This window comes from Lissotriton vulgaris, chromosome 8 (genome assembly GCF_964263255.1).
Source record: "Lissotriton vulgaris chromosome 8, aLisVul1.2, whole genome shotgun sequence".
Lineage (NCBI taxonomy): Eukaryota > Metazoa > Chordata > Amphibia > Caudata > Salamandridae > Lissotriton > Lissotriton vulgaris.
This window is the reverse complement of record NC_141696.1, coordinates 665,280,739-665,302,843: the sequence shown is the minus strand read 5'-3', so window position 1 is coordinate 665,302,843 and position 22,105 is coordinate 665,280,739. Positions and strand designations below refer to the sequence as shown.

The 22,105-nt window shown below is 46.1% G+C and overlaps 1 protein-coding gene across 2 annotated transcripts in view; it reads right to left on the bottom strand.

The window, feature by feature from the left end:
* Nucleotides 1–22,105, bottom strand: part of DMD (dystrophin) — a 4,652,165-nt gene that overhangs the window by 2,980,894 nt on the left and 1,649,166 nt on the right. For both annotated transcript variants that reach the window (XM_086934537.1, XM_086934536.1), the window contains one exon: nucleotides 17,639–17,803. In XM_086934537.1, coding sequence (XP_086790663.1) covers nucleotides 17,639–17,803 — 165 coding nt within the window. The remainder of the gene's footprint in view (nucleotides 1–17,638; nucleotides 17,804–22,105) is intronic.

Here is a 22,105-nt window from a genome sequence, read left to right as displayed (position 1 = left end):
TCACTGACCATGTCATGAATGATGTAATATGTGACATCATCAGCGGTGGATTGCGGGTGCGCGATATATAGTTAGTGCAACTAACTATATATGCGAATTTCAATGGTTTTGTGTGAGTAAAATAAGGTTTTGTAAATGCTAATTCCTAACTATATATGGTCTATAACCTATGGTTTTTTCAGTGAATATATATATAGTTCCATTTGAGGAACATTCACAAAGTTCACAAATAATCTTCGGATGATGAATGGTGGATGCTTGTATTTCATGGGTAACTGCAGGAACTGAACTAAATACACAGTTATTGAGTCTAGATGATGCACCAATGACATTAGATGGTAGCAAGCACTACAAAAAAAGTAAAGAATTGTAGGTAGCTTTTAATTTAAAAAACAAAAAGATAAAATGTGATACCGTGTTGCTAGCCATGAGATTGGGAACTGGGTGAAATGATTTCTAAAGGAAATGGGAAGATGGCTGTGCAGAGTAGTGAGAAAAAGCAGCCTTTATGAATGATTCAAAGGCTTCCCTGCAAAGGTCAATACATATTGTCATAGTTTGATATGAAGTTTTCTTTAGGATGCTGAACATATTATCTATAATTTTCAAAAAGAAATTATAATAAGACCATTTTTCTTTTAGAAGAAATGCATATACATCAGTGTCTATTTGCGACAGACAATTCCAACACACCGTTATGCTCTTAGACATCTGAATAGCATGTCTGAGCTGACAGAAAATCACATCGTAAATAACAGTAAATGGCAAAATTGAGAAGGAAATTACTGTCCCAGGATGCGGAAGGAAATTGAGGTCATTGGGTGCCAACTCTCTTAGTGTACCTTGGGTGAATCTCTTACAGTAAAGATGCTCTACTTGCCTACACAAAGAAACAAGCCGTATTGGTTCGCACCATGGCATACCATTCACCTTTACGCTAAAATGATGCAATATATGGCGCCTGTGTGTGATATGAAGTCTTTGCAGTGCTTAATTTGTAAAAATAAAATTTAAAAAAGTTCCAATAGAAGCCCTTCATGGGTGACCCTAAATTGGGTGGTGATTGCTCGGGTCCCTGAATACCAAAAATGGTTTGTCTTGATTCAAACTTAAGCCTGTCTTTGTCTTCTGTTATTTTCATTTTCTGTGTTTCTCTTTTTAACATTGGGCTGAAGTCCGATGATGAAAAATAAGGCCTGGTCCCAAAGAGTGCTTTTGAACACCACCTGTAACCAGCAGAACAAGTTAGGAAAATTTCTTTTAACTGGTGTACCTCCGGTAAATTGATTCTGAGCCAAGGAACACTTTTATACCGGACATTCTGAAGTCTGTATGATAAGGAATACACATATTCGTCCAATGAAACAATGTAAGATCTAATCACACATTTCTGTTGACTACACTCTCAATCAATCAATCAATCAATCAGGGGATTTTAAGTGCGATACTCACCTGTGAGGGTGTCAAGGTGCTGGTAGGGGGGCTTATCGCAGCTCTGGTCAATCAAAAAGCCAGGTCTTGAGGATCTTCCTGAATATGTGCAGGGTGGGGGCCCATCTGATGTCAATCGCTAGCTCGTTCCAGGACTACGTCGCGGTGTAGGAGAAGGTTCTTCCACCTGTTCTTGCTCTGCTGATGCGTGAGGTTTCAGCGAGGGCGAGGTCGGGGATCAAAGGCTGCTCTTGGGTACGTGGAAAGAGATTCTATCGTTGAGATATTGGGGTCCTGTGTGGTGGAGGCATTTGCAGGCGCGGCTGAGTATATTGAAAGTTACTCTCTTCTCAATGGGGAGCCAGTGGAGGTTTTGAAGGTGTTAGGTGATGTTCATGTTGAGGGATGCCGAGGACAAGTGTGGCTGCTGTGTTCTGTAAGGTCTGGAGTTATCGGAGCAGGCACATGTGGATTCCAGCGTAGAGGGCATTTCGTACACCAGTCTGCTGGTTATGAGTCCGTGGGTGACGGTCTTCCTTGATTCGGGGGGGATCCATTTGAAGGTCTTCTGAAGAATGCGGAGGGTGTTGAAGCAGTTGGAGGCGATGGCGTTGACCTGTTGGGTCATGGAGAGGGAGGAGTCTGTTATGATACTAAAGTTACGGGTAGGGTCCGTCAGGGTGGAGGGGCTGCCAACGGCGGCAGGCCACCAGGTGTTGTCCCATGCAGAGCGGGAGGGTCCAAGGACGAGGACCTCTGTCTTCTCCAAGTTGAGCTTCAAGCAGCTGCTGCTCATCCAGGATGCAACATCCTTCCTTTCTTCCTGGAAGTGAGTCTGGTGGTGATGGGATTCTTGGTGAGGGAGAGGATGAGCTGGGTGTCGTCGCGTAGTATACTATGCTGAGTCTGGGATGTCTGACGATGGTGGCGAGGGGTGCCATGTAGATGTTGAAGAGTGTCAGGCTGAGCGTAGTCCTTGGGGTACTCCGCAGTTGATCTCTGTCAGTTCGGAGAGGAAGTATGGAAGTCTAATTATTTGGGTTCTGCCAGTGAGGATGGAGCAGAGCCAGTCGAGGGCGGTTCCCTGTATGCCGATTTCGTGAAGTCTGGCAGTGTGTGCGCGGTGGAAGACGTGTTAAAGGCTGTAAAGAGGTCGAGTAGGATCAGGGCTGTGGTGTGTCGTTGGTCGAGGAGGGTGCGGATGTCATCTGTAGCAGCAATAGGAGAGGTTTCAGTGATGTGATTGCTACGGAATCTGGATTAGGAGGGGTCGAGGATGGAGTTCTCTTCGATGATTTTCGTTAGTTGCGCGTTGACGGTCTTCTCAGTGACTTTGGCCGCGATGTGGAGGAGAAAGATGGATTAGTAGTTCCTGAGGTCCGTAGGATCTGCTGAGGACTTCTTAAGTAGAGGCTGACTTCTGCATGTTTCCAGCCACCAGGGAAAGTGCCATTTTCGAAGGTGGCATTGATGGTGTGTCGTAGTTCTGGTGCGATGGTGGCGGCGGCTCGGTGGAAGATGTGCTGGGTGCAGGGGTCAGTGGGGTCCCCTCAGTGTATGCCTTTAATGGTTGATGCAGTGTCTTTGGTGGTGACTGAGGTCTAGGAGGAGATGGTGAGCTGGAGTTGCTGGAGGAGGGAGTAGTTTCGGAGTCAGGTGTCTGGTCATTGAAGTTGTCATAGAGGCCCTTGATTTTCAGATGGAAGTATGAGCCAAGCTTGTTGCAGAGTCCTGGGGGAGGTGATGTCCGTTGTTTCACTGGGGGGTTTGGTGACTTCCTGGATGATGCTGAAGAGTTCCATTGAGTTGCTGGAATTGGCTCAGATCTTGTTCGGGATAAAGGTCCTTTTGGTTGATCTGATGCGTTGGTGGTATTCTTGAAGGTGGTGCTGTCATCTGAGAATTTGCTGTTTCTCCAGTTCATCTCGAGATGTCTGCAGGGGCTTCTAGATTCTTGGAAGTCAGTGGTGAATCAGGTGGCCTTTGTGGGACACTGTCTTTTGGGGTTACACAGGAGCACAAGCTTGTCTGCACATTTGGTGTGCCATCTGTGAAGTTCTTTGGTTGCGAGGTTGGCATCGGCCGAGGTGGAGGGGGCATCCTAGTTGAGGGTGAAGTTGAGCTGCTCATCGGTGACCTTGCTCCAGTTCCTTCGTGCGGGTGGGGTGCCGGTTTGGGGGCGGTGGGTTTGTCGACGTGGAAGTGTACACAGTGGTGGTCCGTCCAAGGTGGTTGAGTGGTGTGGCTGGAGTGGATGTTGTTACCTCATGTGAAGATGGGGTTGACGGTGTGTCCTGCCTTGTGGGTGGGGGTGGTGATGAGTTGTTTCAGCCGGAGGCTGGTGAGGGTTGTCCAGGAGGGTGGTGGAGTTGGGGTTGCTGAGGTTGTTGAGGTATCTGATAAGTATGTAGTCCATGGAGGCGATGGTGTTGCGTGCGATGAGGTTGGCGATGGTAGTGGTGATGGCAGTTTGAGGTTTGGACCTGTAAGTGAGGGAGTCTTGTAAGGTCATTCTGGGGCTGATCTGGATCTGGAAATGAAGGTGTTCGGTGGTGGGCGGGCTGATGCTCAAGCTGGAGGTGGGGAGTCAGAGGGAGCACTTGTGTGCGATGGCAGGTTCTCCTCCTGATCTTGTATCCGTCAGGGATGCTGGTGGCAATGTCCGGGGAGTCAGTGGAGTTGGTACAAGTTTCTGTGAAGAAGGCGACGTCTGGCGAGAGGGTGCGAGGAGGTCCCAGATCTCTACAGTGTGTCTGTGCAGGGAGCGCATGTTGAGAAGGCTGCACATCAGGGATTCGGGGGTGCTGGCGTACGGTGGGGATGGTGGCAGCCGTGGGGGTGCAGAGGGTGGTAAGGGTTTGGCAGCAGCTACAGCAGGAGAACTGGCCTTGGGTGGGTTCGGCGTGGACAGCTAGCAGTTTTTGTTCCTTCTGTGGTTAAGTGCGAGGAGGGCAGCAGAGTCGTAGCAGTGGGTGGTCGGAGATCCAGGCTCTCTGGCGCTGGTCATTGTTGGGTCGCGGACGGGCACAAACAGGCTTGCCTTTTGCACAGCAGCTGCCATTAAATAGGGATGGGGAGGGAAGCGCAGCTGGGAGGTGGGGAGCAGAAATCGGTAGGGTAGAGGGGGAGCAGCGTCGGGAAAAGGGGCGGCAAAACGGGCACGGAGGACAAAAACAAGAACAACAGGCACACCAAACGAGCAACAGGGCGAAAATACAGGGTCTACAGAAAAACACAGATAACAGGCTCAACAATGCAAAAGACAGACAGAGAGAAAAAACAGGCACAACACGCAGACAGACCACAGACAATAGTGGAACAGCAGAAGAGCAAGGCTCTCCCACTCGACCACCAGGGATGAGGTGCACGCAGGAGCCAGCGGTTGGAGGCGGGCCTAGAACACCTACCTGGATAGAGGTGTCGGGGGCAGCGTTAGCTGACACAACAGCGGAGCTGCTGGGACGGAGAGCTGGACTTTGGCCAGATGGTCAGAGATCCTGCTCAGTCTCACCCGCAGCGGCTGCCATTAAATAGGGACGGGGGAAGGGAAGCACAGCTGGGAAGCAGGGAGCAGAATCGGCCGGGGGAGGGGCTGTGGGGGAGAATTGGCGGGAAAAAGGGTGGTGAAACAGGCATGGAGGACAAAAACAAGGGCAACAGGCAAACCAAACGAACCAAAAGGGCGAATTTACAGAGTCAACAGAAAAACACAGATAACAGGCACAACAATGCAAAAGACAGAGAGACAAAATGGGCACAACACGCAGACAGATAACAGTGGAACAGCAGAAGAGCAAGGCTCTCCCACTGGACCACCAGGGATGATGCGCTTGCAGGGCCTCTGGCTAGGAGATCAGAGGTCCTGCTCAGTCGTCCCAGCAGCGGCCGCTATTAAATAGGGAAAGGGGAGGGAAGTGCAGCTGGGAGGTGGGGAGTGGGAATCGACAGGGGGATGGGCAGCGTAGGAGCAGCAGCAGGAAAGAGGGCAGCAAGACAGGCACAGAGAACAAAAACAAGGTCAACAGGCACTCTTGATGATTATATCTTTGTAGAGCATACTGTTTCCCTAAAAAGAGTGTTGTGATGCTAAGAGAAAGAAACTGCAGAGCTTCAAGAGTCAAGGAAGATTACCTTGAATATAGATAGGCCATAAGGGACTTGCAGATAGCGAGTAAGGTGGACTGAGCATTGACAGTACGGGATAGGCAAATCTAAAATTTGGGACCAAGGTATTAGAAGGCCCTGCCACCTTTGTGCCAAAATGAATTGTTGGAACTGTGAGCAGTAAAGCTTTTGAGGAACAAGCAGCCTGGGAAGGTTGATAGTGGGACGAATTGCAAACAAATTAAGGATAATGATTGCCATAGATGGCAATTTTTAGAGCAACAACTAGCCTTATTCGCGAAGTCTCCGTTTAAAAAGTAGAACTATGTCTTCATTATTTTCCAGCAGAATTCCTAACTGTTAGGGATTAAGTATGTCAGGACTATGTAAAAAACATATTTTACAATTGTAGATTTCATGGAGACACTGATGCGTATGACAATGCATGTGGAAATGTCCCTGGTGGAAAATTCAGCATACATAACTAATATGCAAATAGGCATTAGTAAATGTGTTATTCCCCCATGGGTCACCACATGGCCTCTTAATCTCAATGCTGGTCTTGACTAGATCACACTGTTTGCCTTAACTAAGTGGCCCCGCCAGGTATATGGGGGTCACCGACTTAACTCCGCACACAGGCCATGGCCCGATTGGCACAGCAGTAATCTTGAAGGTAGGCCAGCCTGGCACAAAGGGTCACTAGCTTCACTAAACGAGCAGGCTATGGTCCGATTGGCACAGCAGTAGTTTTCACGTTAGCACCACCTGGCATACTAGATCACCAACTTCTCTCCACACATGAGCCATGGCTCAATGAGTACAGCTTAATGCCTCACGGCAGCCCCACCTGGCATATACAGGGTGCCCCACTTCCTTTTTTACATGGGCTATGACCCAAATGATGTGAGAGCTATTCTCTTCACACCTCGCTTCAGAGACAATTACCATGATCTCCCACTGAATGTCGTTCCCTTCAGAGCTTCCTCTCTCTAACCAGACCCTCCAGGATATCGCGATTTTGCGATTTGCCGCGAAATCGGCACTTTTGAAAAAATGCCGCGATTTTTGCAAAAGTCCCTGCGAAATCGGCACTTTTGTGGAAATCGCGGCATTTTGACAAAAGCCGCTATATCCTGGGGGGTCTGGCTCTTTGTGCCTAAACCATATAGTAAGCAATAAATCGCCCCAGGAGGTTTTCATAAATCAGAGGTAGCTCTGGCTACTGAAGAGGCCGGTCTACGCTTGCCACTTGCCCTGTACACCCGCATTCCCTCCCGCACACACTCACAGACAAACATATCATGTATGGGTCAATATTTCGACGCTCAAACACTGCGGAGGTACATTTCCAGGCAGCAGTTTCCATCCAATGACATTGCGCCAATATTCCCCGACTTCGATCCGGAGGCCTGCATGGAATAAGCTGGTGTTTCTTCTCACCACGCCTGCCAGAGGACGGCTGTGTGTGTCACAGAAATGAAACCCACAACCGTCTCTGAGGGAGTGTGTCAGCAGAAGGGCTGCGATGTTCAGGGAATGAAACAATAAAGGACATCTTTGCAGAAAAAATCCCGGTGCAATAGTGGCATAAACAACGGCTTCAGTTCCCGTTTACAACAGCCTTTCAGAAATATCGATTATACCTACAGAAGGACAACACACGACATGCTCTCACTGTCCCTAGCCATGTTGCTGATAAACATCCTTCGAGCTTGTGGCAGGAGGGCGGCGGCAACAGCTGTTGTAACCAGTGGCGGAAGTGAACCACATAAATGTGTCGCATCCATTTATTTCATTTACAATTTGTTGCACTAATTTGGAGCCCGCTTAACCCGGCATAGTAGTTAACTGCCTGGTTACCCTGTGGTTACAGACAGAGAAAGAAACGTCACGTTGTAACATCAAAAAAAAACTCTTTCCACGTACACAGAAGACACATACTGTGTGCTCCTGTGATCAATAGCCCCCACCCCCAGCCAGTCGATCGGAGTGAGGGGGGCAGGAGAAGCTGAAAGCAGACGCTGGGCAGAATTAGAATAACATAACATAACAATTAGCAAGTCAAAGGCTGCTGGCGCCACTATGAACAAAACAGCTGCTAAGTCGCCTCATCATGACACGATTGAGCTCCATCAGCGTTTTGCATGTCGGGATTCTGAGCTCATCCTTTTATTTTAAAAAAACTACAAGTCCCAGAATTCCGTTTCTTTAATTCTTAAGAGTCAGGGCTGACTGAACATGTAAAAAAATAATTTCTTGAAAAAAACGCATCTTGTGCAGTTAATTCTGTCATTTTTCGTCTTCCAAAAATTCCCAATATATGCAAGTAGGAGTTCAGGAGGTTTTAACAAAAAGTAACCCCTAAACCAGAGCTTTACCACTACATTGTGGACATTCATTTCGTGTAAATGTCAAGCTATAGGAAAAGGGAATTACTTAAACCCACAATCAAGAGTGTTTCTATGGAGGAATGCTTACATTAGTATACATACACAGCTTCATGTTGTTAAATAACTAAGAAAACGAAGATATCTATGTTTGTTGTAGGAAAAATGGCCAAATAAAATGCCGCAAAATTGCCGCTAAATTTCCATATTTGTGCCGCTAAATTTCCATTTTTGTGCCGCTAAATTTGCTAATCCATGCCGCTATATCCTGGGGGTCTGTCTAACAGAGCACACTGTAAGCAAGCAGGGACTGGTGATCCAGGCTTCAGGGGCAGGTGATCTTGAATTCCCTGGGCAATGCCTCCCCCATCTGGGAGACTGGCAGGCCTTGTTCACAGGCAGAAGTCTTGCAGAGCTTCTCATTCTCACACAAACTAGCTGCTTGATTTGAATTTTGGGGCCCTCAAGCTCTCCTTCTTATAGTCCATTTCCAGCGACCTAATGTGATTTAGAGTCTGAGGGGCAGATTTCCATTTCCTGGCGCATACCTGCAAATCAGCAGGGATGCGCCAGGAAACTTCTGACCGGCATATCCACCAATACACCACCACTGATGCGCCGCATTTACACTACGGCGAGCCTTGGCGCACGGATGGGCAGGACGTGTGTTGCATCCCCCTGAGGCGCATTGCTGGAGTCACGTCACAAGCGTGACGCAGCTCCAGCAAGGCTCGAAGGTGCCCTATGCCTACCATGCTGCGTCAATCCTTATGCCTGCTTCAAGCAGGCGCAGGGTTTTGACGCAGCATGGCCTTAAATGTGACTCAGTGAAATCTTGTAGATTTCACTGCATCACTTTTACGTGGCGTACCTGCGAGGGAACGCCCAACCTGCGCAGGAACGCCCACATGAAACCTGACGCAGGTTTCATGTGGCGCAGGGGTTTACAACGTGACACATCTCCCTAGATGCACCACGTTGTAAATACGTTGCAACATGGCGCATGATTTACGCGGCCCCTGCATCACAGAAGTGACGCAATGGCGGCGTAAATGTGTCACAAGGGGCTTGTAAATCTGCCCCATAGTCTTTAAAGTTTAGGTCTGCAGTCTGCTTCCTTTTGAAGTGGCCTCTCCTCTCTTCTGTCTTTCATCCAGAAAGTAGCCTGTCACAGAAGGATTGACTCCATATCTTATAGCCGCATAGCACAAGCCATGGGAGTGACTAGATATCAGCAACAGTGGTATGTGTATCAAAAGGTTACCCCAGTTCCTTAATCATAACTCTTTATGCTTCACCTATCATCCCCATCTCACTCTTAGCTTCGGTGCCGAGTGGTCGCTCCCCTGTGGTATCGTTGTGGTATCGTTGTGCAGCGCATTTGAAACTGCTTGCAACCTATTACCTTCTGACTGCCGCTTTGCTTATTTGTATTAGCATTGTTAAACCGCCAGCGCAACCTTATTGCCGTTTCTGATATCATTGTGCAGCGCATTTTCACGGAAACTGGTTATAATCTTTTAACTGCTATTTGCCTCTGACTGCCGCTTTGCTTATTGGCATATCACAATTGCTAGCGCTTATTCCTTGCTGTAGTCGCGTTCTCCCCCAGGCGCTCTTGCCGTGCTGACCCCTCCGCCTCCATTTTGTTGTTATTGTCCTCCTACGTTGCCCGCCCCGCCTCCCAGCTAAGCCGCCCTCCCACAAACTACAAACAGCGCTCCCACACCTGGAAGCGCTGTGACTCACTCTTCGCTTCGGTGCCGAGTGGTCGCTCCCTGTGGTATCGTTGTGGTATCGTTGTGCCGCGCATTTGAAACTGCTTGCAACCTATTACCTTCTGACTGCCGCTTTGCTTATTTGTATTAGCATTGTTAAACCGCCAGCGCAACCTTATTGCCGTTTCTGATATCATTGTGCAGCGCATTTTCACGGAAACTGGTTATAATCTTTTAACTGCTATTTGCCTCTGACTGCCGCTTTGCTTATTAGCATATCACAATTGCTAGTGCTTATTCCTTGCTGTAGTCGCGTTCTCCCCCAGGCGCTCTTGCCGTGCTGACCCCTCCGCCTCCATTTTGTTGTTATTGTCCTCCTACGTTGCCCGCCCCGCCTCGCAGCTGAGCCGCCCTCCCACAAACTACAAACAGCGCTCCCACACCTGGAAGCGCTGTGACTCACTCTTCGCTTCGGTGCCGAGTGGTCGCTCCCCTGTGGTATCGTTGTGGTATCGTTGTGCAGCGCATTTGAAACTGCTTGCAACCTATTACCTTCTGACTGCCGCTTTGCTTATTTGTATTAGCATTGTTAAACCGCCAGCGCAACCTTATTGCCGTTTCTGATATCATTGTGCAGCGCATTTTCACGGAAACTGGTTATAATCTTTTAACTGCTATTTGCCTCTGACTGCCGCTTTGCTTATTAGCATATCACAATTGCTAGCGCTTATTCCTTGCTGTAGTCGCGTTCTCCCCCAGGCGCTCTTGCCGTGCTGACCCCTCCGCCTCCATTTTGTTGTTATTGTCCTCCTACGTTGCCCGCCCCGCCTCCCAGCTGAGCCGCCCTCGCCCCTCCCCCTCCACTTTCCATATATGACAGTTGCTCCCGCGCGCAGCGTTTACGCGCAGAGACCGCGCCACCTTCGCGCCAAAGGTGCGCCAAAGGTAAGCCTGTCGACGCCCGTCCGCGCCTGGACCGCGCCCAGCGCCAGACCCCCTGGCCCCCGTCCCTCCCAGCCCTCCCGCATTACCTACGATGCCGCCACCCTCCTAGCCCTTAACCCCGGTCGCGCCCCCAACTGCGTCCAAGCAGCTCCTGGACACACCCATGGACCTTTCTCCTGCTACTCCTGCAAATTCAGCGGCAACGACAACATCTCCGCTACGACCACACCACAGATTCCCGACCCCAACCACCTACAATGCATCCTTCTCAACACCCGCTCGGTCCACAGACACGCCATTGACCTATGGAATCTACTAGACACCATCTCTCCAGACATCGCCTTCCTAACGGAAACATGGATGAACGCTTCCTCCGCCCCAGACATCACCATTGCCATCCCTGAAGACTATAAGATCACTCGCAAAGACCGCACCGGCCACACAGGAGGAGGAATCGCTATCGTCCATAAGAAATCAATCCGCATATCAACCAGCTCTGACGCCAACCTCGCCAACTCCGAACACCTTCACTTCCAGATCCACATCGACCCCAAGACCACACTCAGAGGCACCCTCCTCTACAGACCACCAGGACCCCGCGCAAAATTCAGTGAAGACATCACGGACTTCATCACTCCACACGCGCTCCCCTCCAAAGACTACATCCTTCTGGGAGACCTCAACTTTCACCTCGAAAAGATCAACGACCGCAACACCACCACCCTCTTGGACAACCTCGCCAACCTCGGACTCAAACAACTGGTCACTTCCCCCACCCACATCGCAGGTCACACACTCGACCCCATCTTCACCTCCAGCAATCATGTCTCCTTCAGCCACACTACGGATCTCCTCTGGACTGACCACAGCTGCGTTCACTTCACCTACAACAAGCCAAAACCCACCAACTACCTCCAACCAACTCTGCAAATAAACTGGAACAAAATCACTACCGACCAGATCTCCTCATCGCTCCTTCTAAACACCCCAGCCCACTCTTCTAACCCAAACCAAGCCGCCGCCAACCTCACCCTATGGTTATCCAACACCGCCGACACCCTAGCACCACTGAAAATACGTCAAAGCAAACCTGGCAACAAGAAGGCCTCATGGTTCAACGATGATCTTAAGAAGTCCAAGAAACTCTGCCGCTCCCTCGAAAAGGCCTGGAAAAAAGACCCAACCACTAGCACCAAGGACGCCTTCAAAAACGCCACCCGCACTCACCACCAACTAATCCAAAAGGCCAAGAAAACAGCATTCAAGGATCGACTTGACAACAACGCCCACAACAGCAAGGAACTTTTCAACATCGTCAAGGAATTTTCCAATCCCTCGACCAACTCCAACGACATCACCCCCTCTCAAGCCCTCTGCGACTCCCTAGCCTCATTCTTCCACAACAAGATTGCAGACATCCACAACAGCTTCTACAACCAACCCGGAGACCAACCCACCCAACCATATGCTGAACATTCTCCCCCCGCGAACACCCTTAACGACTGGAACCCAATCTCCACTGAGGACACCATCCGCCTGATGAACTCCATCCACTCAGGATCCCCCACAGACCCATGTCCTCACCACATCTTCAACAAAGCTGACTCCGTCATAGCACCGCACCTCCGAGACGTCATCAACTGCTCCTTCAACTCCGCCACCTTCCCGGAAAACTGGAAACACGCTGAACTCACCGCCCTTCTGAAAAAACCCACAGCGGACCCCACCAAACTCAAAAATTACTGCCCCATTTCGCTCCTTCCATTCCCGGCCAAAGTAATCGAGAAAGCTGTCAGCAACCAGCTCGCCGCTTTCCTCGAAGCCAACAAATCCCTCGACTCCTCTCAGTCCGGCTTCCGAGCAAAACACAGCACTGAGACCGCCCTCATCGCAGCAACAGACGACATTCGAACTCTACTGGACAATGGAGACACAGTCGCCCTCATCCTCCTCGACCTCTCTGCAGCATTCGACACAGTCTGCCACAGCACCCTTTTACAACGCCTCAGTAACATCGGAATACAAGGAAAAGCACTCGAATGGATCACCTCGTTCCTCACCGGAAGAACCCAGAGAGTCCGCCTTCCACCATTCAAGTCCGAGGCCACTGAAGTCATCTGTGGCGTACCACAAGGATCCTCACTCAGCCCCACCCTCTTCAATGTATACATGAGCCCCCTCGCGGCCATCGCCCGCCAACACAACCTCAACATCATCTCCTACGCGGATGACACTCAACTAATCCTTTCTCTCACCAATGACCCCAGCACCGCCAAAACTAACCTACACGAAGGAATGAAAGAAGTTGCCGAATGGATGAAACACAGCCGTCTGAAACTGAACTCAGATAAAACAGAAGTCCTCATCTTAGGTACATCCCCCTCTGCATGGGACGACTCTTGGTGGCCTGAAGCCCTTGGAAAAGCACCCATCCCGACAGACCACGCACGGAACCTAGGCGTCATCCTGGATTCTTCACTCTCAATGAACAGACAAGTCAGCGCCGTATCCTCATCCTGCTTCAACATTCTTTGCATGCTCAAAAAAACATTTCGCTGGATCCCCACCGAAACCAGGAAAACAGTCACCCATGCTCTGGTCACGAGCCGACTGGACTACGGAAACACCCTCTACGCAGGTACTACCGCTAAACTTCAGAAGAAACTCCAACGAATCCAAAACGCCTCAGCCAGGATCATATTAGACATCCCGCGCAACGAACACATCTCTGGTCACCTGAAAGACCTCCACTGGCTACCCGTCAATAAGAGAATCACTTTCCGACTGCTAACCCAGGCACACAAATCACTCTACGACATCGGACCAGAATGCCTCAACTCACGACTGTCCTTCTACACCCCCTCCCGCCAACTACGTTCTTCCAGCCAAGCCCTCACCACTGTACCTCTAATCAACAAGACCACCATGGGAGGCAGATCCTTCTCATACCTGGCTGCTAAAACATGGAACTCACTCCCCACTTACCTTCGCCTTACCCAGAACCACCTAGCATTCAGAAAGCAACTTAAAACGTGGATATTTGACAAGTAATCCTCCTCCCCTTCCTAAGCGCCTTGAGACCCTCTGGGTATGTAGTGCGCTATATAAATTCTCTGACTTGACTTGACTTGACATCTACTTCCTGAGATGTGCCTAGGTCCCATCACAGTGACCTCTCTCTTAATCAAAAAGCACTCTATGAAGCATACTGAAGAGCCTAGCTCTCCCTTCCTCCAGTGTGTCCCACCCAGCTCAAGTGAATACAGCAATCCACAATCCTGCTCATGCGTCTCCAGTTAGCCTTGGGTCTCACAAAATAGAACCCAAAATCTTCCACTTATAGGGACAAATTTGCTTGGGGCTCGATGTTAAGAGTCCTTTTTATGTGTTTTATTGTATTTCTGTTTTTTATTTCTTGGATCTGTATTCATACATGTGATTTGTCACATTTTTTGGTTGAAAATATACTGAACAAAATATTTGATGATGAAGATGTTGTCACAGAACTTCAAGGTAACTTGCAGTATCCTTACAGTTTACAGTTGAAGCTACATCATGCCATATAATTATACTTTTATTTTGTACTAATTCAAATTGTTTCAGAATTAACATTGACACTATAGTAAGTTATAGGGTTGCTTTTGTTCAACACCAATTCTTTTTGTAGCTGTGAAAGATATTGAACAATGCAAATTTTCCATTTCAATGCACTTTCGCACTCCTTGGTGAGATACCTGCGTTTAGTCATTTCTTTTTAGCCTTAAATCTGCATCTGACATGAAAGAGCTAAGAAAATCTCAAATTCTATCTCTTCAAAACAGATATGAGGCACTGGCACTTTTCATCACTGCTCAGCAAATGTAAAAATGCAAATGATTTCCAAACTAGTGGGACACAGGGGAAAAAAAATGTAACATTTGGATCAGATGTTCCTCCTGAAAAAGGAATGTAGGTAAGATAAGATATTAGGCGTGGAGGATTGAAGACTCAAGTTGCCCAGTTTTATACATCGGTTTACTCGTTTTCACCCCAGAGTAAATGTTCTCACAGCACGTAAAGTGAAATGGATCTATAATCACATATGGGATTTGCACATTGTGGGAATCTGGCCAATGCACTTCAGTTGTACACAAGTAGATGTCGTCATGAAACTATCCTCTTGCTTCCTGTGTTCTCTGCTTCTTTATCATCCCTACTTTACATTGGGCCTAGTATGAAAAACAGTAGGGCAGCCAGCATGTTTAATCACTGTCTATGGGGCATCGAAGTCAATACATTGCAGAAAAAAGCAAACAAAATGAGATGATAGACGGAGAGCTGAAACTTTTCAGACACTCACCCCCAGTCTCAGTGTTGTGTAGTGCCTATATAACCTATAAAGGATCTGCGCATTTGGATAACATTAACTGTGGGATTAGTGGCAGACTGATTCTGTGTACCCCCACCGGGTGTCTTAGCCTGTCTGTATCAGCTAGCTTACAGTGCCACTATAATCTCCTCTTACCAAGGAGAGAATAGATTCTGGCAACCTCAGAACATGACAATCCTGATCCCTCAGAATTGTGGAAACAATATACTACCTTTTGCTCAGTCACTCGTGCTCAATTGGTTTCTCTCAGAGATACACAGAATAAACATACTGGGCATTTGTCTATAAGAATGCATTGAACAGTTGCTATTCTAGTGTAGAACAGATGAGCTGCAACAAGCATTAGACAGTAGCAGTGATATATGATTAGAAGTACTGTGAAAGTAAAAGGATTGTACAGTTCTACCATTTTGCAGTAATCATGAATATATACAAGTACATAAAATATATGATAATAAGTGCATACTCCTACGATGCCTCCCTAACTAGATGTACCTAAATGTACCTAGCATCTGTGTAGGTGTTATGCCAAGAATCCTTCTATGATCTAGTCAACCCCATTACCTGAGAATGAGAAAATATGGGACACCGTCCTGGTCTCGAGTTGGACACCCTGCAAGGAATGTTAGACCACTGCGAGCTGGAGCATCTGCATCCAGGAACTTCAGCGTCTCTGGTCAGTGTGTCAGCCAGGAAGCCTCGGTCTCCTCTGTCCTTCTACGCAAGATGTGATGTATGTATACCCAGAGGTCTCCCCAAGGGTCCTACCTTGCTGTGTTACTGTGTCGGCCTAAAGGATGACGTCGGGCCTGAACTTTATACAGAGATATTATAAAGGAGATGTAGTCCTGTTGTGCTTCCAAGAAACCTCATGCATAACGTATGAGATTTCGAACTAGGGAAAACCTGCATTCTGAATGCAGTGTTGTATCTAGATAAAAGGTCAGTCCCTAAGAACCGTTATGTATGTAATGTAGGGAAGGATATAGGTGAAAGGTTGCAGTGTTTTCTGCGCCTATATAGGGTACCTATATGGAATATAACAACAGATCTGATTTGAATTCATCATCATTCTTTAGCTCACTTTGCCACCTCAGTTCAGCTATATGCATATCAGTCTTGATCATGTGCCTCATGGGAACAGTTCAGCCCGAACTGCCAAGCCAGATCTTCCCTGAAGCAGAAACAAGCACAGTGGGACCAGTTTCTGGGTAACACCCTTCATTAGCCAGGTTAGCTTGAATCCAGTGGCAACGTGAGCAAGGGACCCACTTCTGGGCATACCCTGCCAACTTAGGGCGAACAAAGCAAACACAAGGAGTATATGTACAGAGCGCTAAAACTTTTCAGACACTCACCCCCCAGACACAGACCTGGGTTGAATCCATCATCATTCTTTAGCTCACTTCATCACCTCAGTTCAGACCCAGCTATATGAAAATCAGTCTTGACCCTGTGCCTCATGGAAATAGTCCAGGCCGAACCGCCAAGCCAGGTCTTCCCTGAACCAGAAACAAGCTTCCTTGGATCGGTTTCTTGGCAACACTCTTCATAAGCCAGGCAAGCTTAAATCCAGTGGCAAAGTGAGCAAGGGAACCACTTCTGGGCATACCCTGCCAACTTAGGGCGAACAAAGAAAACACAAGGAGATGATGGACAGAGCGTTGAAACTTTTCAGACACTCACCCCCAGTCACAGATCTGGGTTGAACCCAGCATCATTCTTTAGCTCACTTCACCACCTCAGTTCAGACCCAGCTATATGTAAATCAGTCTTGACCCTGTGCCTCATTGCAGATAAACATGTATTAGTTGACTTATCCTGTAGAATTCCAGTCTACATGACTGGTTAAAAGTAAAAGACACGGCTCATGAGGCAACGAGTCAAATACTTCAGGGGCAACCAATAAAGCAGAGCACAAAAGGTAATCTTGGCCTGGAGCAGCTGAAACCCTAGCACCACTAACTAATGCTGGCAGTTACATGAGTCAGCAGTTTTATAAATTAATTAAAAACAAATTCTTTATAAAAGTTGCAGGATGCCTTAAGTGTCTTAGTGATATTGGAGAGATTGATTCTACATGCCAACAGGGATGTATGTGTTTAACCATCGAGAAAGCAAATAATTCCAAACATGTTTGACAATTGGTCAGCCCTAATTTGTAAAAAAAAAAAAAAAAAAACAATAGAATAAAATAGGATATTCAGTACAGCCGGAGACATGACACAAAATTATGCACTCCTTACCCCAGAGAATGTGATGGGGGTCCTGAGTCTCCCATATCTCACAGATATTCATTAACTTTGAGCTCAAAGAGGGCCCTTGTTGTATTGGCTGGCTCCTGAATAGGGACCCCACTGCTTCTCAGGGGCTGCATGGGCCCGTATTATGCCCCTGGGCATGGCCTAATAACAATCAATGTATTTGCAGTCCAAAATGGACTGCAAACGTCGTCGCATCATACACATATTGCATCACCATTTGGCTATACTAAATCTCCAATTTAAAACAGTTTTTCTACCAATGCACTAAAACAAGTTAAGAAACACGTCAGAATCAATTTGTAAAGTACTCTCCTATTAAATAGCATACCCAAAAATGTAAATTGTGACACAAAACAACACACTTCTATATTGCGCAAGATAGACAATGGTATCATGTAGATCATTTTCGAGCATTACCTTAATATCCAGTTCTCCTGGCTTTCCCACTTGATTGAAAAATTCCAATTGATCCTTGACCGATGAGGCCCACGGTGCCAGATGATGTAACTCTTGTTGAAACTGAGCAAAATTCTTTAATAGGTCTTCTATTTCCCTTTGTTTTTCGGGTAAAACTTTAAATACCTGGCAAGGGTAAAAAGGGTATAGCATAAGAGAACTACCTTTATTTTTCACATATGTTTTTCCAAAATGCAAGAACACACTTGAACATGGAAGTCTTAGTGTACATCACTTGAACATCATCACTCATAAATGCTTTGCTATAGACTATCATACATTCCTCATATATTTTGTAAGTACCACATTCATAATAAAAGAAAATAGTCCTTGGGTTTATTTTTATGCTCAATATTGCCATGCCTCCAGTTTAAAAGTAACCCAAAATATTCAGTGTACCCAGTGGCTTATTTATTTCTGTTATCTCGAGATTCACTGGTGCTCAACTTAAGTATCAAACACTAACAGTAAGAAACAAATATAACTTTTGCAGGGTTTTAAGAAAAGCAAAATGGACTGAGGTGGTGATGTGGTCATTTCTAGAGATTACACTTTGCATAAGACATAGCATCTTGAAGAGTATACGTTGCCTCTTTGGAAGGCAGATGCAACCTGGCTAGGTTGTACCCGATGGAACCTCATGGTGATCCTAAAGCAGAGGATGGATCATGGTTTGAAGTCTGTTTGTGTAATTGTCAGGTTGACCCCATAACACGACATTGCTGTGGTCCAAAAGAGAAGATTTGATGGTCACATTCATCATCTGGAGAAAGTACTTATGGGGATAATGATATTATTTATTTTGTATTTCATTAAGTGCTTTCTACTGCACTAGCCAAACACAAAGGGGGAGTTTCAGAGTTCTCTTGAGCCTGGTGAATGAGATATTAAGGTATGAAAATAATACTGAACCAAGTCCATTTGCTTTGCAAAAACCTACATTGCGGTAAGAATGTATGCTTGGTGAAAGAAATGAATTCAAGGTTTCTCAGAAAATGTAGAAACCTACTCTAAAGTGAAGAGCCAGAGACATTGGAGTACATAAGCATCTTCCTTAGAAATCGGTATCGTATGGTGATTTGCTTTATGTATTTTTGCATGTGTGTGGTGCAACAAGTCCCAATATCCTGTTGGTTTTTTCATACTAAGTTGAGAGAGTCTAAGGGCCAGATATTCTAACATTAGGAATACCCATTTCCTAATGGTAATTCTCTCTGAATAACAATTAGGAAATTGGCATTCCTAATGTATGAAACACTTTTGACTTTCATTAGCGATTCATAGTGGGTCGCAAATAGACTTACCATATGCATATTAATTAAGTAGGTTGCAATTTGTGACCGATTAGTAATCACAGCCATCACAGGGATTGTGGTCTGCTGAGGTCAGCAGACTACCATGCCTGTGACTGCTTTTTAACAAAGCAATTTTTTTAATGCAGACAGTTGTCCTTAATGGCAAACAGGATGTGTTTAAAAGAAAAAATGAAACTTTGAAGTTTTATTTCTTAGGAGTAGGCAGAGGTCCCTGGGACCACTGCCTGCTGTTCAAAAATATTATTTACATTCTCAAAGGGTAAGGGGTCCCTCGGGGACCCTTTCCCATTTGATAATGGGTTACCAACAGTTTTAAACTGGTAAAGTATTACTGTTATACAACCAGAATTCGGTTGCAAAACAGTAACACATACCATACCGATTCAGTACTTGGAACGGACGCCCTAAACAGGCCCCTTCCAAATACTGAATTGCATTTGCAAAATACGATTCAGTCAGAAGTTACAGAATCACATTTTGTAAATCTGGCCCTTTGTGCCTGCTTCTCCATATATTTTCTCCATTATATGTGTGCATAAATATTAGTTCCATGATTGAGAAATTCTTATAACTAGGCCAGGATAAAGGGGAATGTGCACAAGAAGATGAAGTCAGACTACTTATTTAGACTGAACATGAAAATGTATTAACAATTCCAAGCCTACATAAAGTGGATTCAAATCACATCAACGAAAATACGGGTCCCAAAGGAGCAGATTCGCAGAATCTGCCTCTTTGTGACCAATATTTTTGCATTTGGGATGCATCATCACAAATGTAAAAATCGCAATTTAAGTAATCGCTACATTTGAGATTACTTAAATTGCGATTGCATTTAAGGAATTGCAAATTGTGATTCTTTCAATGCAATCATGGACCAAAAATGAATTGCCAGTTCGCAAATATGAAACGCTAATTACCGTCAAATCCAAGTTGATGGTAAATTGCGAGAACCTAGAAAAATGCACAAAAGTGAATTTTTGTAAGTTCCATGTTGCACACATCATGCCCTCGGGGCATGTGTGTGCGTGCAACATGTGATAACTATGCAATTTCAGGGGTGCATCAGGGTGTCCTTTTGGCCCCCTTGAAATTGCATGCGCAATTTGTGAGTTCCTATTTGGCACTCGCAAATTGCACATGCTATTCCCATTCTTTGCTATGGGCCTCTAAGCCCATAGGAATGAATGGGAAGCCATTCCTTAATTGCGACTCGCAATTTGCAAGTCGCAATTAAGGAATGAGTAGGTATCGCAACTTTTGAGTGATTTCTACATGCATAGGCACAGGCCCGGACTGGCCATTGCCGGCCACGTGGGTGGGGGCCGGTTTTGGGCCCCTGGGGGCCGTTTTTGTTACAGGGCCGTTACAGGGCCGCGGGTCAGAAACCCCCAAACTCCCCGGGGGAGGGGGGGGGGGCGCCCAAGCACTTTGCCAGGGCTGTTTTTGGTTCCCAGTCCGGATCTGCATAGGCAATTACGATTCCATAATTGGGATTCCTTAATAATCGCAATTAAGCAATCGCAATTGCCTATTTTGATGCATGTGCACCAGACTTTTCTGTGAATAGATGTGACTGACTCTTCCTATGTAAAAAGAACTATTGATGGACAGAATGCAAAACAATGTCATACATTCACCCCAGGACAGAGATCTGGGCCTAAATCCATCGTTTTTTTCTCACAATGCCATTCCAATTTGGACCCAGCCATATGCAAATCAGTCTTGACCTTGCGCCCAATGGGAACGGTCCTGCCCGAACTGCCAGGCCTATGTAGCATCATTTTCAGGAGTAAGTCACGCCTTCCAATGGAAAAAAAAGTTTTTGGAATAGGGCTCATTGGCATAGATCATTTGAAAACTGTGTATCCTAACTGAATAATCTCTGTAACACTTTTCAATATGGTAGTAATTTAAGTCCTTTGATACATCATAATTGATAATCCTGTGATATTTGATGTATTATACATCATGCTTATAAATAACATACCTTTCTTATATAATTTGCAAGATGCTATCTATTAGATATGTATGTGTTATATACAATATGTGCACAAACTCTCTCAGGGTCTTTCAGCCGGCCCTGTTAATCCAATAGTCTGTTCAAACTTCATTCACATTTTGTTTTTGTCCACGTCGCCCTAAAGCATGGGGTAGTGAGTCAACCAACATTATCCACTGGCTGTCTTGAGCTGTGCGTGACAGCATGCTACCTAAATGTGTGCAGCAACCTGAAAAGTACTTCACTTCAGTATCAGGGCTGGTTTGCCTAGGCTACAGACCATTGCTTGATTTTTACAATTTTTATTTGCTTGCCATGTTTGAATATCGCTTTTTTTTAAATATATATATTTTTAAATTGCATGCTTATTAATGCCAGACCTATTGGCTTCGATAATACTTGTTCATAACACACTTAAGATCCCAATTATTACATTTCTAGGCACCATAAAAAGGTAGGCACTATTTCTCAATTTAACAATCCTCTATTGACTGAGGTCGGAAGGAGCCCAGCCATGAGGGAATTCAAATTTGTGACCTACAGATCACTGGAGGTCAGCTATATTTGTTCAACTCACTGAGCCATCCTGCCAGCCTACATGTGTATGTTTATATAGAGTACTATATAAAATGTATAATGCACCATAGATTATACATTTTATTTAATCTATGATATCATTTATTTTATTAATTGAGAGACTATGTACTTCCCTCTCAGAAATGCTTTAGTGGACAGTCCTGAAATGTTTTTATCACTAATCTCATTCATCTGTTCTAGATCACAATTTGTGAAACTGAAATCTTTCATATCATCTGGTCTTCCTCTACTCTATGGGTTGCCTGTGGGGTCTGTCCTTTTTCTGGTTCTATTTAACTTCGACATAGATGCTTTGAAAGCACTCACCTCTAATAGATTCTGACCAAACATACAAAATTGCAACCCAGAAAACCTCTCTCGAAAAGGTGTGAAGTGAATAAGCTTTTCCTACTTGTCAGATATGTTTGCATTATGTGTTTGGGTGCTCAACTCATCATGCTCGGTGCCCATCACTTTAATACGGCCTACGGTTCCTGATTGTAGGCATCACTTATTTTCAACTTTTTACATTTT